General features: G+C 38.5%; 1 protein-coding gene across 2 annotated transcripts in view; it reads left to right on the forward strand.

Annotated features, from left to right (window-relative positions):
* The window catches only part of LOC138331146 (helicase domino-like), a 55,740-nt gene extending 40,920 nt beyond the window's left edge, over positions 1-14,820 (forward strand). For both annotated transcript variants that reach the window (XM_069278615.1, XM_069278617.1), the window contains exons 39-50: positions 34-254; positions 951-1,181; positions 1,393-1,680; positions 2,047-2,259; positions 2,437-2,619; positions 3,005-3,221; positions 3,535-3,656; positions 9,245-9,349; positions 9,883-10,047; positions 10,574-10,709; positions 11,105-11,203; positions 12,605-14,820. In XM_069278615.1, coding sequence (XP_069134716.1) covers positions 34-254; positions 951-1,181; positions 1,393-1,680; positions 2,047-2,259; positions 2,437-2,619; positions 3,005-3,221; positions 3,535-3,656; positions 9,245-9,349; positions 9,883-10,047; positions 10,574-10,709; positions 11,105-11,203; positions 12,605-13,494 — 2,870 coding nt within the window. In that variant the 3' untranslated portion in view covers positions 13,495-14,820. The remainder of the gene's footprint in view (positions 1-33; positions 255-950; positions 1,182-1,392; positions 1,681-2,046; positions 2,260-2,436; positions 2,620-3,004; positions 3,222-3,534; positions 3,657-9,244; positions 9,350-9,882; positions 10,048-10,573; positions 10,710-11,104; positions 11,204-12,604) is intronic.
* Positions 14,821-16,856: the final 2,036 nt, after the last annotated feature.

Consider the following 16,856-nt stretch of genomic DNA (forward strand, 5'->3'; position numbering starts at 1 on the left):
TACCATGAATTACATGTTAACCATTTATTACAGCCCGTAAACAGAAACAGAGAAAGGAAGAACAGCCTCGGGTGCCAAGATCATTATTTGATCGTCCGACAGCAGCCTTGTTAAGGATGAGACGCGAGGCTAAACTCAAACAGGGAGGCCTGCTGAAACCTTTCCGCCCTGTACCTCCGGTCATCAACAAACCGACTGACCAGTCGGCTGACCACCCCGAGTGGCTCATCCACGAGGACTGGGCACTGCTTCAGGTTAGTCAAGTGAAGGTCACGATTGAATGTAACCATAGTGCTGTGGCTGCTAACACAGGATACAAGTTTTCTGCCTGGTGGACTGTAGTTTTCCCTATTTCTCTACCTGAAGAAGTACAAGAGGGATATCTATGAAACTCGATGGCAATAATTCTTTGACAGTATAGATATGTGGTATCCACCATTTTAGTGTTATACATCTTTGTTACAAATTGGCTTACTGCACAACAATTCTGTTTCTTTATGGATTGTTATCAAATTTCGTATAGAGAATCAAAAATATCTTTTAACTTTCAGGGTTGTTTGGTTTTTTAGGTCAAGGTCACTGTTCCTATTTTTAGAGAAAAAATTGTCAGCACTCGCATGACTGTATTTCTTTGTGACTTATTATTAAACTTCACGTGTACAGATAATTCAAACATCTTTGACCAGATTGAGTTTCAGGGTTAATTAAAATAATTATCAAGGTCAAGGTTATTAATCAACTTCTCCACTCGCTTTGCATCCCTTCAACAAAAAATTAAAAAATAAATAAAAATGATAATAAAGATAGATAAAATTTGAATTTTCAGTCCAAGGTGTCTTTTCGCCTTTAACTCATTTGATAACTTGCTGGACCTTAAGGAGTTTTGGTGACTGACATTGGTGATAGTATTGCTGTATTTAACTAGTATTGATGTATTTAACTGTTTGCAGGCCGTACAAAGTCTATTTGACGTTCCACTGAACCTGATGGTCGTGTCCCCAGCCCATCAACTGAACTGGGACCTGGTAGCTGACATAGTCAGCAGTGTAAGTCGGGTGTACCGCTCGGCCAAACAGTGCAGGAACAGATACGAGAATGTCATCATTCCACGGGAAGAGGGACGCATCCTCTATGACATCAACCCTCGAAAACAGAGCAAGAAAACCAAAGGCATATATAAGGTATGTCTTTGTAGTATAGACAGTTATGAGGAAAAGATACTTATTAAAACAATTACTGTATACCTATATTAAAGTTTTATGAAAGGGGCTTCAAAACATTAAGTAGCCTAACATATTTTGGAAACATAATTTCATGTTTGACCTCAATTCACGGATCGTAGAATTAGCTTATGACGTTGTAGATCCTTTATCTCGCTATTTATTATTGCAGACAAAGAACAACCGTCCAATGCGCACCAGTCAGTTGTATGTACAAGATGGAAACCAGGCTATCACAATGTTACACTCCCTGAGGTTTGACTCTGCCAAGACACTTGCTGCCAAACGACCTCCCACACTCAAACAGACACTGGTCAGCCCCACACCCAAAAATCCCAAACATGCAGCCGTGCTGTCTGAGAGTGGCATCACGTACGACCAGCCATTAGACCCAATGAATGTGGCAGAGATCCGAGCTCAAAGGATCCAGAGGGAGAAAAAACAGAATCAAGCCGCTGCAGTAAGTGTCTTTCAAATTAAATTGTTCTGCATATTTCACTGCTTACATTGGCTCAAAAATGTCCTTCTAAACCATAGTAAATGTTTTTGAAAGTGAAAGTTGGTATCACAACTATTGGAAATGCCCTTTTATAAGTAATGCCGAAATCAAAATTTTGAATTAAAGATTTACTTTATTTCAAATATGTTTTGTATACATGTAAATTCAGCATTTAGAATTTCTTAGTCTTTCCTAAACCAACATCTTGCTTGCTACCTGGGACTAAACCCTGTAATCCATTTTTCCAATCCCCCAAGCACAGATAACTTTTCCTATCCAATTCACACTGTTTACCATTCAGTCCTTACATCCTGCTTGTCTTGACAGGCTGCGACAGCCGAGCAGCAACACCTGGCCGCACGGACACTTGCCCAGCAACAGGCTGCTGCTACCCAGGCAAGTCCTGCTGCACCTGCCACTGCACAACCCCAGCCAGTCACTGTGACAGCTGCCATTGCAATCCCTCAGGGGGCCGTCCCACAGGGGGCGGTCGCCCAGCAGTTACAGCCAATCCAGACTACTGTTGCATCTGCTGTCATGGTGAGTTAGCTAGCTAGCCAATCAAAGAAATTTCATATTTAGGTAGAGGGTGGTATTTTTTTTGGCCATGTAGACAAAAGAAATTTTAGGTAGAGGGTGTTTGTTTTTTTGCCATGTAGACAAAAGAAATTGTAACAATTCTTTCCTTGTAATTGAACCAAATGTACTTGTTTCCAGGCAGCTACAGCTGTTCCTAAGTCGGTAGTTCAACAGGGTGCCACCTCAGTCTCCCTGGCTCGTAGTGCAGTAGGAGCAACAGGCAACATTGTAGTAAATACTCCTAGTGGTGTGGGTGGAAACTTCGCCGCTATCAACCGTCGCATGAGTCAAGCAACCAGCCTCGGACAGGCCTCTACTGTGGTAAGCAACTCAACACCAATATAGAACAAAAGTTTACGATGAATAGTATATATCAGGAAAATCAATGAGAAATAATGCAATATACATATAAGCAATAACCACGTTTATTGCTTTTTGCACAAAAATATGATTGGATGAATAGCATTTGCTGTATTGCAGCTATTGCGAATACACAAATTCATCACTCCGCTAACTGGTTCGAAAGGAATTCTCCTCTAATGTTTGGTCTCGCCAATATTAGTACATTTACAATATCCATTTCTGTATAGATGATCATTTATTTGATATGAACATGATATTAATATTGTTGTAATTATAATCCAATGCTTTGACAGATATAAATATCAGTTATTATTCTGAACCTAAGATTTGTGTCTATTTATAGACTGTAACTGGAACGTTGAACCCAGCCATCCGTGCCCAGCGGCCATTGACAATACCAATACAAGAGATCACGGCTATCACCAGTCAGACAGGACAGGTGACCCACGTAGCCACGACTGGTCAGGTGGCCCGAACTCAGATCCAAACTACAGTACCAACACTTACCTCCACTCAGCTGGCTCGTATCGCCTCCACACAGGGCACAACACTGCCTTCAGGTAAGCAGAATGCTGAGATTAGCTGGCTGCCGATACCTTTATATCTAGAAATGAATTTGAACTTCATAAATATATACGAGTGTAGATGCAGTTGCAGCCCTATTCAAATGTGTTATAGACATGTATACTGCAGAAGCAATTTAAATAGTGTAACTTTATTTTACCACATTTCTTTATTGCTAAAAATGCTAAAATAAGATCACTTTTATGATAGGTAGGTCTACTGTCAAGTCTAAAATCTGTACCATTTCCGTGAAAGTAAATTGAACTCACTTGCTGGCTAGAAATTTAGAATATTGGTTTGATAAATCAGGTACTGTTCAAGCTACAATGACAAAAGCCCTGACACAGCAACAGCTGATCGCTTTGACACAACGGCAGCAACAGCGACAGGCAGCCTTCCAACAACAGCAGCCGCGCAAACTAAACCTTACGGTGAGAACACTAACATGGGCGTACTGTAATCACTAAGTTTATATCAAAGCCCCTTTACTATTTGTATATTAAGTTTTAGATAACTTATTTATATCTCCCTACCATGAAATCTGGAGCACAAAGTTTTCCTCTGTTTCAGTCTCCTCTTTTCCTGACAAATTTCATGTGTAGGATTTGTTTTATGGAAATACTTGGTTTAAATTTGATTGTCTTTGAAAAAAAAAGAGAGAGAGAGATGTATTTTGCAATAACCATATTAACCGCCCAAGGCTTTTAAATAATAGTAACAAAGGGGGCACTTATTAATGAACCAAAACATTTGTTGTGGGCGGGGAAAAAAGTCAATCATATTTCAAATCTTTCTGTACTCCTGGTACAATAATCTGTTACAATAAAGATGCATGTGCCTCTTATCCTTAGAGACGCATTATCATGTCATGATTCACATATAAAGACTCTCAAGTTCATGTAATACGGGATACAAGGCATCACATGTAAAGACTCTCAAGTTCATGTAATACGGGATACAAGGCATCACATGTAAAGACTCTCAAGTTCATGTAATACGGAATACAAGGCATCACATGTAAAGACTCTCAAGTTCATGTAATATGGTATACAAGGCATCACATGTAAAGACTCTCTCTCAAGTTCATGTAATACGGAATACAAGGCATCACATGTAAAGACTCTCAAGTTCATGTAATATGGGATACAAGGCATCACATGTAAAGACTCTCAAGTTCATGTAATACGGGATACAAGGCATCACATAAAGACTCTCAAGTTCATGTAATCGGGATACAGGCATCACATGTAAAGACTCTCAAGTTCATGTAATACGGGATACAAGGCATCACATGTAAAGACTCTCAAGTTCATGTAATACGGGATACAAGGCATCACATGTAAAGACTCTCAAGTTCATGTAATACGGGATACAAGGCATCACATGTAAAGACTCTCAAGTTCATGTAATACGGGATACAAGGCATCACATGTAAAGACTCTCAAGTTCATGTAATACGGGATACAAGGCATCACATGTAAAGACTCTCAAGTTCATGTAATACGGGATACAAGGCATCACATGTAAAGACTCTCAAGTTCATGTAATACGGGATACAAGGCATCACATGTAAAGTAAGTTCATGTAATACGGGATACAAGGCATCAAGACTCTCAAGTTCATGTAATACGGGATACAAGGCATCACATGTAAAGACTCTCAAGTTCATGTAATACGGGATACAAGGCATCACATGTAAAGACTCTCAAGTTCATGTAATACGGGATACAAGGCATCACATGTAAAGACTCTCAAGTTCATGTAATACGGGATACAAGGCATCACATGTAAAGACTCTCAAGTTCATGTAATACGGGATACAAGGCATCACATGTAATAAAGACGTAAAGACTCTCAAGTTCATGTAATACGGGATACAAGGCATCACATGTAAAGACTCTCAAGTTCAAGATACAAGGCATCACATGTAAAGACTCTACATGTAATACGGGATACAAGGCATCACATGTAAAGACTCTCAAGTTCATGTAATACGGGATACAAGGCATCACATGTAAAGACTCTCAAGTTCATGTAATACGGGATACAAGGCACACAAGGCATCAAGTTCATGTAAAGACTCTCAAGTTCATGTAATACGGGATACAAGGCATCACATGTAAAGACTCTCAAGTTCATGTAATACGGGATACAAGGCATCACATGTAAAGACTCTCAAGTTCATGTAATACGGGATACAAGGCATCACATGTAAAGACTCTCAAGTTCATGTAATACGGGATACAAGGCATCACATGTAAAGACTCTCAAGTTCATGTAATACGGGATACAAGGCATCACATGTAAAGACTCTCAAGTTCATGTAATACGGGATACAAGGCATCACATGTAAAGAGTTCATGTAATACGGGATACAAGGCATCACATGTAAAGACTCTCAAGTTCATGTAATACGGGATACAAGGCATCACATGTAAAGACTCTCAAGTTCATGTAATACGGGATACAAGGCATCACATGTAAAGACTCTCAAGTTCATGTAATACGGGATACAAGGCATCACATGTAAAGACTCTCAAGTTCATGTAATACGGGATACAAGGCATCACATGTAAAGACTCTCAAGTTCATGTAATACGGGATACAAGGCATCACATGTAAAGACTCTCAAGTTCATACGGGATACAAATCACATGTAAAGATCAAGTTCAACGGGATACAGGCATCACATGTAAAGACTCTCAAGTTCATGTAATACGGGATACAAGGCATCACATGTAAAGACTCTCAAGTTCATGTAATACGGGATACAAGGCATCACATGTAAAGACTCTCAAGTTCATGTAATACGGGATACAAGGCATCACATGTAAAGACTCTCAAGTTCATGTAATACGGGATACAAGGCATCACATGTAAAGACTCTCAAGTTCATGTAATACGGGATACAAGGCATCACATGTAAAGACTCTCAAGTTCATGTAATACGGGATACAAGGCATCACATGTAAAGACTCTCAAGTTCATGTAATACGGGATACAAGGCATCACATGTAAAGACTCTCAAGTTCATGTAATACGGGATACAAGGCATCACATGTAAAGACTCTCAAGTTCATGTAATACGGGATACAAGGCATCACATGTAAAGACTCTCAAGTTCATGTAATACGGGATACAAGGCATCACATGTAAAGACTCTCAAGTTCATGTAATACGGGATACAAGGCATCACATGTAAAGACTCTCAAGTTCATGTAATACGGGATACAAGGCATCACATGTAAAGACTCTCAAGTTCATGTAATACGGGATACAAGGCATCACATGTAAAGACTCTCAAGTTCATGTAATACGGGATACAAGGCATCACATGTAAAGACTCTCAAGTTCATGTAATACGGGATACAAGGCATCACATGTAAAGACTCTCAAGTTCATGTAATACGGGATACAAGGCATCACATGTAAAGACTCTCAAGTTCATGTAATACGGGATACAAGGCATCACATGTAAAGACTCTCAAGTTCATGTAATACGGGATACAAGGCATCACATGTAAAGACTCTCAAGTTCATGTAATACGGGATACAAGGCATCACATGTAAAGACTCTCAAGTTCATGTAATACGGGATACAAGGCATCACATGTAAAGACTCTCAAGTTCATGTAATACGGGATACAAGGCATCACATGTAAAGACTCTCAAGTTCATGTATATTAGACACTGATGGATTGTACATAGAATACGGTATGTGTATATTAGAATGAAGTGTTTGATGGGATATAGATCACTATGGATTGTACATAGAATACGGTATGTGTATATTAGAATGAAGTGTTTGATGGATAGATCACTATGGATTGTACATAGAATACGGTATGTGTATATTAGAATGAAGTGTTTGATGGCGTAGATCACTATGGATTGTACATAGAATACGGTATGTGTATATTAGAATGAAGTGTTTGATGGAGTAGATCACTTGGTATGGAATACGGATGTGTATATTAGAATGAAGTGTTTGATGGGTAGATCACTATGGATTGTACAAGAATACGGTATGTGTATATTAGAATGAAGTGTTTGATGGCGTAGATCACTATGGATTGTACATAGAATCGGTATGTGTATATTAGAATGAAGTGTTTGATGGATTGATCACTATGGATTGTACAGAGAATACGGTATGTGATATTAGTGAAGTGTTTGATTAGATCACTATGGATTGTACATAGAATACGGTATGTGTATATTAGAATGAAGTGTTTGATGGGTAGATCACTATGGATTGTACATAGAATACGGTATGTGTATATTAGAATGAAGTGTTTGATGGATAGATCACTATGGATTGTACATAGAATATACGGTATGTGTATATTAGAATGAAGTGTTTGATGGCGTAGATCACTATGGATTGTACATAGAATACGGTATGTGTATATTAGAATGAAGTGTTTGATGGGATATATCACTATGGCTTGTACATAGAATACGGTATGTGTATATTAGAATGAAGTGTTTGATGGCGTAGTAGATCACTATGGATTGTACAGAGAATACGGTAAGTGTATATTAGAATGAAGTGTTTGATGGCGTAGATCACTATGGATTGTACAGAGAATACGGTATGTGTATATTAGAATGAAGTGTTTGATGGCGTAGATCACTGTGGATTGTACATAGAATACGGTTATGTGTATATTAGAATGAAGTGTTTGATGGCGTAGATCACTATGGATTGTACATAGAATACGGTATGTGTATATTAGAATGAAGTGTTTGATGGCGTAGATCACTATGGATTGTACAGAGAATACGGTATGTGTATATTAGAATGAAGTGTTTGATGGCGTAGATCACTATGGATTGTACATAGAATACGGTATGTGTATATTAGAATGAAGTGTTTGATGGCGTAGATCACTATGGCTTGTACATAGAATACAGTATGTGTATATTAGAATGAAGTGTTTGATGGAATAGATCACTATGGATTGTACATAGAATACGGTATGTGTATATTAGAATGAAGTGTTTGATGGCGTAGATCACTATGGATTGTACATAGAATACAGTATGTGTATATTAGAATGAAGTGTTTGATGGAATAGATCACTATGGATTGTACAGAGAATACGGTATGTGTATATTAGAATGAAGTGTTTGATGGAATAGATCACTATGGATTGTACAGAGAATACAGTATGTGTATATTAGAATGAAGTGTTTGATGGAATAGATCACTATGGATTGTACAGAGAATACGGTATATGTATATTAGAATGAAGTGTTTGATGGCTTAGATCACTATGGATTGTACATAGAATACGGTATGTGTATATTAGAATGAAGTGTTTGATGGCGTAGATCACTATGGATTGTACAGAGAATACGGTAAGTGTATATTAGAATGAAGTGTTTGATGGCGTAGATCACTATGGATTGTACAGAGAATACGGTATGTGTATATTAGAATGAAGTGTTTGATGGCGTAGATCACTATGGATTGTACATAGAATACGGTATGTGTATATTAGAATGAAGTGTTTGATGGAATAGATCACTATGGATTGTACAGAGAATATGGTATGTGTATATTAGAATGAAGTGTTTGATGGCTTAGATCACTGTGGATTGTACATAGAATACGGTATGTGTATATTAGAATGAAGTGTTTGATGGAATAGATCACTATGGATTGTACAGAGAATATGGTATGTGTATATTAGAATGAAGTGTTTGATGGCTTAGATCACTGTGGATTGTACATAGAATACGGTATGTGTATATTAGAATGAAGTGTTTGATGGAATAGATCACTATGGATTGTACAGAGAATATGGTATGTGTATATTAGAATGAAGTGTTTGATGGCTTAGATCACTGTGGATTGTACATAGAATGTGGTATGTGTATATTAGAATGAAGTGTTTGATGGGATAGATCACTATGGATTGTGCATAGAATACTGTATGTGTATATTAGAATGAAGTGTTTGATGGCTTATATCACTATGGATTGAAGCTAATGTGGTTTGTTACCGTTACAGCCTGATCAGATTAATCAGCAAAGGTTGAAGCAGCTTCAACAGCAAGGTCGCAGTGTTGGAGCCCCGAAGGTCATAGCTCAGCAGCTGGTTACTAGCTTAGCACAGGTACGTGTATCAAAATTAACAAAAGTAAGATACAGAGTACCTCTGATATACATTGAAACAGGTAAATACAAAAGAATTCCATGAGAGGAAAGAAAGTGTTTTCATAGTATCAAATGGGTATTGCGCTCAGTCAGGGTTGTATCAACCCAATTGCTCTCAGGGTATAGTCTTTGACCTGGTTAAAGTCAAAGTTCTTGTGAATTGGAAACTTATTTAAATTCATCTTTGTTTCGATATGATGGTGGAATAAATATAGAAATAGAGTTAGACGGGCATAATTCTTTATATTGGAAATAAAGCAGCATTTTAAATGAAGTGAGTTTGACTTTATTATCTTATCAAGTAATGAGATGTTTTCATACAAACCAGGCCATTTCTTGCAAAGTTATAAAAAAAAGACCTAAGTATACAAAAAAACTGGATTAAATTTCAAAACCTAGATTAGATTACTTCCTATTGTGGAGCAAATATAAATTTCGGCGAAAGAGGACCAACTTGGATATCATTTGTACTTATACCTGATTGTATTTTAGGTTCCTAAGCAGAAGATGGGGACCTCCCTGGCTCGTCCTATTCCACAGGAACTATTATTACAGCAGAAGTTGCCCCAGAAGACACAGGTGCAGGTGGTGGCGCAGGGCCAAGCCGGTACTCAGCTCCAGCAGATCCACATGGCTACCACTCAGGGAGGAGCAGGGGTAGGTACCAGTTAGTCAGCAAAGGCTACGTACATACTGATCCAAATGTTGATTTACTTCCGCAATCTGTTAAAAAGGGACTAACATGTCCATTAGGTAAATGCGATTTTTTTCACAAGAAATAAAAAAACAAAAAAAATCTGTCAGATCAATATTGAAATTTATCTATTCTGTAATTGCATATTACAGATTTATCTCCCCTTGCATATAGATATTGATTGTGACGTTGTGTGTGTGTGAGCAGAACATCATACTTTTCTGAGAAAACTTCATGAACTGCGCCCACAAAATAATGATGTCACAATTGATACCAACCCGCATGAGAACTAACTCTGTAAATATGCAAATATGAAATATCATTGATCTCACAACTAGCCTTAGATGGTGAGTTCGAAGCCCGGATAGGGCACGAGTCAATAAATTGTCATGCTCTGTTAAATTTTGTTTCTTTGATATTTAATTGTGATACTACACTTACTGATATCATATTCACTTCCTAAAAATGTAATTTTATCTGTTGCTACAGATTCCTACAACACAGATTATTCAGGCCCAGGTCCATCAGGTGGGTCAGCCGGCCACACTGACCACAGCGGTCAAGACTTCCGCTGCTGGAACACCTATTCAAATAACACAACTTCCCCAACAGAAAGCTGGAGTTGGTAAGTCTTACTACAGAGTGGTAACATTTCATCTATTCTAGGGTATCAGTACTGGTTTCCTGTCTGTCATAGGTTTTGCTGTACTTTGTTAATTTATTATCTTTTGTCTTTTTCTTTCATCTAAATTTAGTTTGTAGTACATATAAATGATACCAGAGCCATTACATACAGTCAAATTTTGTAAACGTATTCACCCTGTTAAACTACGTTTTCAATGTATATTTATATTATTCAAGTATATTCATATGCTCTGATCATTCAATTTGCTACTATAATCCTGTTGACTTTTGAAAGTTTGAATGTGTTTATAGTTATTAAAAATAAAACCGAAATTAACAATCTTTTGTTGAAGAAAGAAGACAAATATACATCACAATATAATTATATTTTTTCAGCTAAAGCCACTACCATTAACCAACTACAGCCGGCACTAAAGCAGATGCAGCTGATAGGCCAGCAAAAACGTCCTCTCCAACAGCCGTCAAAGATAACATGTACGTATTTGTTGGGTTCAGTTAAGTAAAAGTTTTCTTATGTTATGTAAAGGTTATGATGAATTGGATGAAAAGTGTAATTTCTTATGCTAGGTTTACACTATGTTCCCGGCGATCACGGTAGCCCCGTTTGCCCGAAACGTGGTGCGCCGTGGAATTTTGGCTATTTTTGTCTCTGTATTCAAGTTGAGCTAGGTCTTGTGAAGTTTTGCCACGGTCTTTTACGGATTACGTCATGGACCGTGGATATACGGGAAAGTGCTGTTCCGGAAGGTTAAAGGTACACTACGGCTTTAGCACGGTCTATCAAGGATACCACTACGTTCTCACTAGGCCTGTTACGATCTGATGAGGTCTGCTACGTTTTACACGTTTTGATCAAGCTCCGATACGTTTTTCACGGTCCGCCAAGGCTTACTAGGGATGAAAGTCTGATACCGGGATTTTTTGAAGCAAATGAAACAATATTTATTGCCGAAAATGTCATTTCAAACACATTTTAATTACAAATTATATTTGGTATGAATATATATAATTATTATAGCTAAGTATTTTTACGCCATTTTTTCTGTAATGGTTAATCACTTAATCTGTCTTTTGCAATAATAGCTTTTGTATAATTTGATGGTTTTAATGTGTTTGATAATGACTATTTCTATTTAATAATACAAATAATCCATGAAGTAGCAAATATGTACCAGGCCAGGCAATGATACTTCATCAGATATTGGTTGCAACGTAAGACCGTAATAAGACGTAACACGCCGTATCACGTCGGGCTTTCAATCGCTACAAGCCGTGATGTGCCTTGACAGAACGTATCGAAACGGTTATCATCCACCTTGGCTTGCCGTCAAAACCTTGACAAAACGGCACAAAACGTGCAGCCAATCTGCATCAACCGTGATAAAACGTGGAAAAAACGCAACAGAACGTCACAAAACTTGAAATCACCGTTAGATTCCGTGAAACGTGCTTGCTGCCCGTTCCACCACGGACCGTCTGAAAGTTTTGTTACGGCCTCGCACGCATTGTTACGTTTTGTTACGTCAATCCCGTTTTATGACGTCCTGTGGCGTTTACCATCTGTACCGTGACTGCCGTGGCAAATTTTTTGACAGTTTAAAAATCTGGCACGGCATCCACGGTAATCACGACCGCTCACGTTTGTCTATCACGTCCTTCTGCGTTGTCTCAAGTTGTCTCGCGGTCACCACGTTTTGTCCACGGTGGCCCGAAACGGGGCTGCCGTGGCCGCCGGGAACATAGTGTAAACCTAGCATTATATTGAAAAGACTAAGAATATGATGAGGTCTAGTTTCAGTTTGTGTTTTGTTGACTTGATATTTTATTCTATACAACTTGTGTTTTGTTCTGTACCACTGATGTTTTGTTTTGTAGCTCTAGGACAAGTGGGTAAGCCTGTGCCTCTCAATGCAGTACAGATAATCCAGCAACCTTCCACTGGTCAGAATGTTACTTATCAACTACAGCAACTCGTCAAGCGTAACCCTGGCAGCGGCATGATCATCACATCACAGCCCACCATCATCGCCACGGTGACACAGGGTCAGCAGGGTCAACTAGTCCACAAGGTTCTCAGTACGTCTGCCACACAGTCTAGTCACCTACAGACGATAACAGCCGCGTCTAACCCGGTCACACACGCAACATTAGTGACTGGCACTCCACATATGTCTGTGGCTACACTTAGTCTGGCCACAGCTTCCTCACAAGCTACCAAACCAACTGTAGTTTCAACATTGTCCACTGATCCTCGCCAGACAGTACATTCTGTCGCCCCACAACAGGCTAAGATAGCCACTATCTCCCAGTCGACGGCCACCTCCCAGACCATACAGCAGATCCAGGTTACTCCGGCCACGCTACAACAGGTGCACACGACGGTATCGGCACCTAACGTTCCACAGCCTCTCACTGTGACTGTAGCGCCCTCTAGTCAGTCACCTGCACTAACAGCCACCATCTTACAGACAATACCGGCCCCTGTACAACAGGAGTCGCCGCCAGTTCCCCAGGCTACCACACAAATCCAGGTGACGACTATTCCACAGTCTTCAGCTAACGTGGTATCACAGCAAACGCTGCTCCCAGTCGGGGCAGTAACGGCACAAGCGGCAGCAGCAGCTGTCCAGGCGTTGCCACAGGGGACGGCCCAGGGCATTGTCAGTGTTACACAGTCGCCACAGCAACAAGCTGCCGCAGCTGCAGCAGCGGCAGGGTCTAAAGGGCCATATGCAATGAGAACTAGAAACCCTCCTAAACACTAAATTCATCTTGTTATTCTCTCAAAAGCTAAGGAGAACTGGAATGCTCAAAAATACCTTACCTTACACTTTGAATGAGACTGTTGATATCTGATACTATTGAAAAACACTTGCAAGCTCTTGCGGTTGGAAACTCGACTGGAAGTTCAAAATTACTATTAAAGTGGTTGCTAGACTTGAAACTTGATTTCTTGCTACAAAGATTCAGTTGATTAAAGGATGTATTGGAATAAAACAACTTCATCCTTAAAATTATTGAGAGGCGTTAACTTCTAAAGCACTAGGTTTGATAATGTTGGACGATTAGATTGTTCATAGCATAATGAATGTCACGAAACTAGTTCATAGCACTATGAATGTCATAAAAAAACATTGTATTTAAGGTCTCGCTCTATTTCAAACTGTTTAGATCGTGCTACTCACAATAATGTTATGACATTTCATGTTATTGTGTTTATATACAATTGATCCTTTAATGAAATGTGGTTGTTGTGGCTATTAACTTCGTTTTAACGTTTGTCATACTAAGTACTGGTCGGTGTGAAATCATGTACGACATGTTCAAACAATGATATCATAGTGGGGTACTATTCATCATAAATCTTCACTATCTATTCTTATGTCAATTGAAATTCTACTGCAGTCTTGAAGTGGATAAAGAAAAGAAAATACATATCTGAGGTTGTTTTGAGAGCAGTTAAAGTAATAATTGTTTATAATTAACTTTTCAGCTGAAGAAAAGGATATTGGAATTTACAAATTAAGAATCAGATTTGCAGTGCATAGACAAAACAGAAACAGGCAAAAATAGTAAACTGCTCATGTTACTATTCATATGAGAAATTCTTTTTTTGATGGAAGAAAATATTATGTAGATGCAAAGAAATGCTTTTAATTTATATATATTATTCATTATTAGTTTTATATGTATGTGAAATGTATACACTTTTTGTAGTGTGGCAATAGAAATGTTTTTGCAATGAAAAAAAAACAATAATAAAAATGCATTGAAATTGTTAATATTCATTATATCCATATGTGTATAATCAAATTGCATGAATGGAAAGCCAATGGTTCTGTGAATTTGATGTCTTTGTATCAAGTTCCTTTGCTTGATACATTACAGTGACTTGTTGATCTATTGTATGTAGAGAAATTGTAGATGTTCTGTGTATGTGTATTAGTGATATCATGTTTATGACTCTTGGAACACACACGTGTGTTGTAAATTATAAGGCAGCTCTTCTCTCACTCGATCAAATGTAGATTAACCCAGTTATATCAGATGTATATATATGTAAATACGTGATTAAAACTATCAAAAGCAAATCGGGGATTTCTTTTCTATTTGTGTGGCTAGAAGTTTGCTCTACTGATCTTTATATTTGGTTGTAGGTGTCAGATGTGCTAAAATAATGAAAACGTCAGTTCGAAATATTGTCAAAATGTAGTTGATCGTGATTCTCAGTGACTTGCCTGTTGTCAGTATAATGTGACGGCGGGGGTATGTTGACTGGTGTCTTCGTGTGTTTTACCCAAGCGTCTTGAAAGGACCTTGTGGTCCCTATTTCTGCCTTGGTGCATTTTCAGTCTCGTCCAAATACAAGATGGTCGCCAGCTGAACATCTCCGATTTTGACATTTTAAGTTTGTTATTGCTACATTGTATTGCGCTAAGTTTGGTTTCATCAAGCAGCCTACGAACTGTCGTGAGTTTGCAATGGACTACGATTTGTGCTAGACGTAAGCATCCGCAATTTCTTAAGCGCGTAAATATGTGGTGCCTTCGAAGTGAAATATCAAGATAAGAAAGAGAAATTGAACATTTTTTTTTCGACGGCAATACTATTACTATCCACTGTATTTCTTTATAACGTTTATGAATGATAAATTTTATGAAAACGGCAGAACACTTATAACCGATGATAAAGTACAGTACTGTCTTCGGCAGCATTCTTAAATGATGTAGCACTATAAAAAGGACAAGGGGTCCACTATACAAGAAGACGTGTGTTTTACCCAAGCGTCTTGAAAGGATCTTGTGGTCCCTATTTCTGCCTTGGTGCATTTTCAGTCTCGTCCAAATACAAGATGGTCGCCAGCTGAACATCTCCGATTTTGACATTTTAAGATTGTTATTGCTACATTGTATTTCTCGTTGTACTGAAAGTCTTTTCCTGAAAATCCATATAGAGGTTTTCCTCTGGGGCCATATTTGTGCCTATTGCTTTCAGTCTAAAAGTTGGTCGGCGCTAAGTTTGGTTTCATCAAGCAGCCTACGAACTGTCGTGAGTTTGCAATGGACTACGATTTGTGCTAGACGTAAGCATCCGCAATTTCTTAAGCGCGTAAATATGTGGTGCCTTCGAAGTGAAATATCAAGATAAGAAAGAGAAATTGAACATTTTTTTTTCGACGGCAATACTATTACTATCCACTATTTCTTTATAACGTTTATGAATGATAAATTTCATGAAAACGGCAGAACACTTATAACTGATGATAAAGTACATGTACATAAAAACATGTGAACAGTATAGTATGTTATTTAGGCGTTGCGCGATGATAGACACAGGTAAAGATATAAAAACGATTCGTGTTTTAGAAATATTGAATAACATTGGTAACAAATATCTACATTCGTTTTGTATACAGTAAGTTTATAACTTTTAGGGATCTCCAGCAATACCACACCACATCTAGATGTCAATCACTATTTTTTCCAAGAACGAACACATTCTCGGTCAAATACCTTTCTGACGCAGTAATAGTCAACTACCACGCGGTCAAAATTATCGATCTCGTTTCACATTCCCGTTTCAAAAATTATAAGCCTTTTCGGAAATGTACAGAGCGTTAACGTAGAACTAACATAAGCATTCGACGAGGCGGTTTAACCTGTTTAGTGTATCTATATTCAGATATGTATATCGCATCTATTTCATACAACGAGTTTACATGTATTTTTAGCCAACCATCATCAGATGGTGGGCTATTCAAATCGCCTTTCGTCCGTGGTCCGTCCGTCCTTCCGTCCGTCCGTCCGTCCGTCCGTCCGTCCGTCCGTTAACAATTTTTGTTACCGCTATTTCTCAGAAAGTACAAAAGGGATCTTTTTCAAATTTCATATGTAGGTTCCCCTAGGGCCCTAGTTGTGCATATTGCAATTTGAGACTGATCGGTCAACAAGATGGCCGACCGGCGGCCATCTTGGATTTTGATTGTTAAAGTTTGTTACCGCTATTTCTCAGAAAGTACTGAAGGGATCTTTCTCAAATTTTATATGTAGGTTCCCCTAGGGCCCTAGTTGTGCATATTGCAATTTGAGACTGATCGGTCAACAAGATGGCCGACCGGCGGCCATCT

The sequence above is a fragment of the Argopecten irradians genome, chromosome 9, assembly GCF_041381155.1.
Source record: "Argopecten irradians isolate NY chromosome 9, Ai_NY, whole genome shotgun sequence".
Classification (NCBI taxonomy): Eukaryota; Metazoa; Mollusca; class Bivalvia; order Pectinida; family Pectinidae; genus Argopecten; species Argopecten irradians.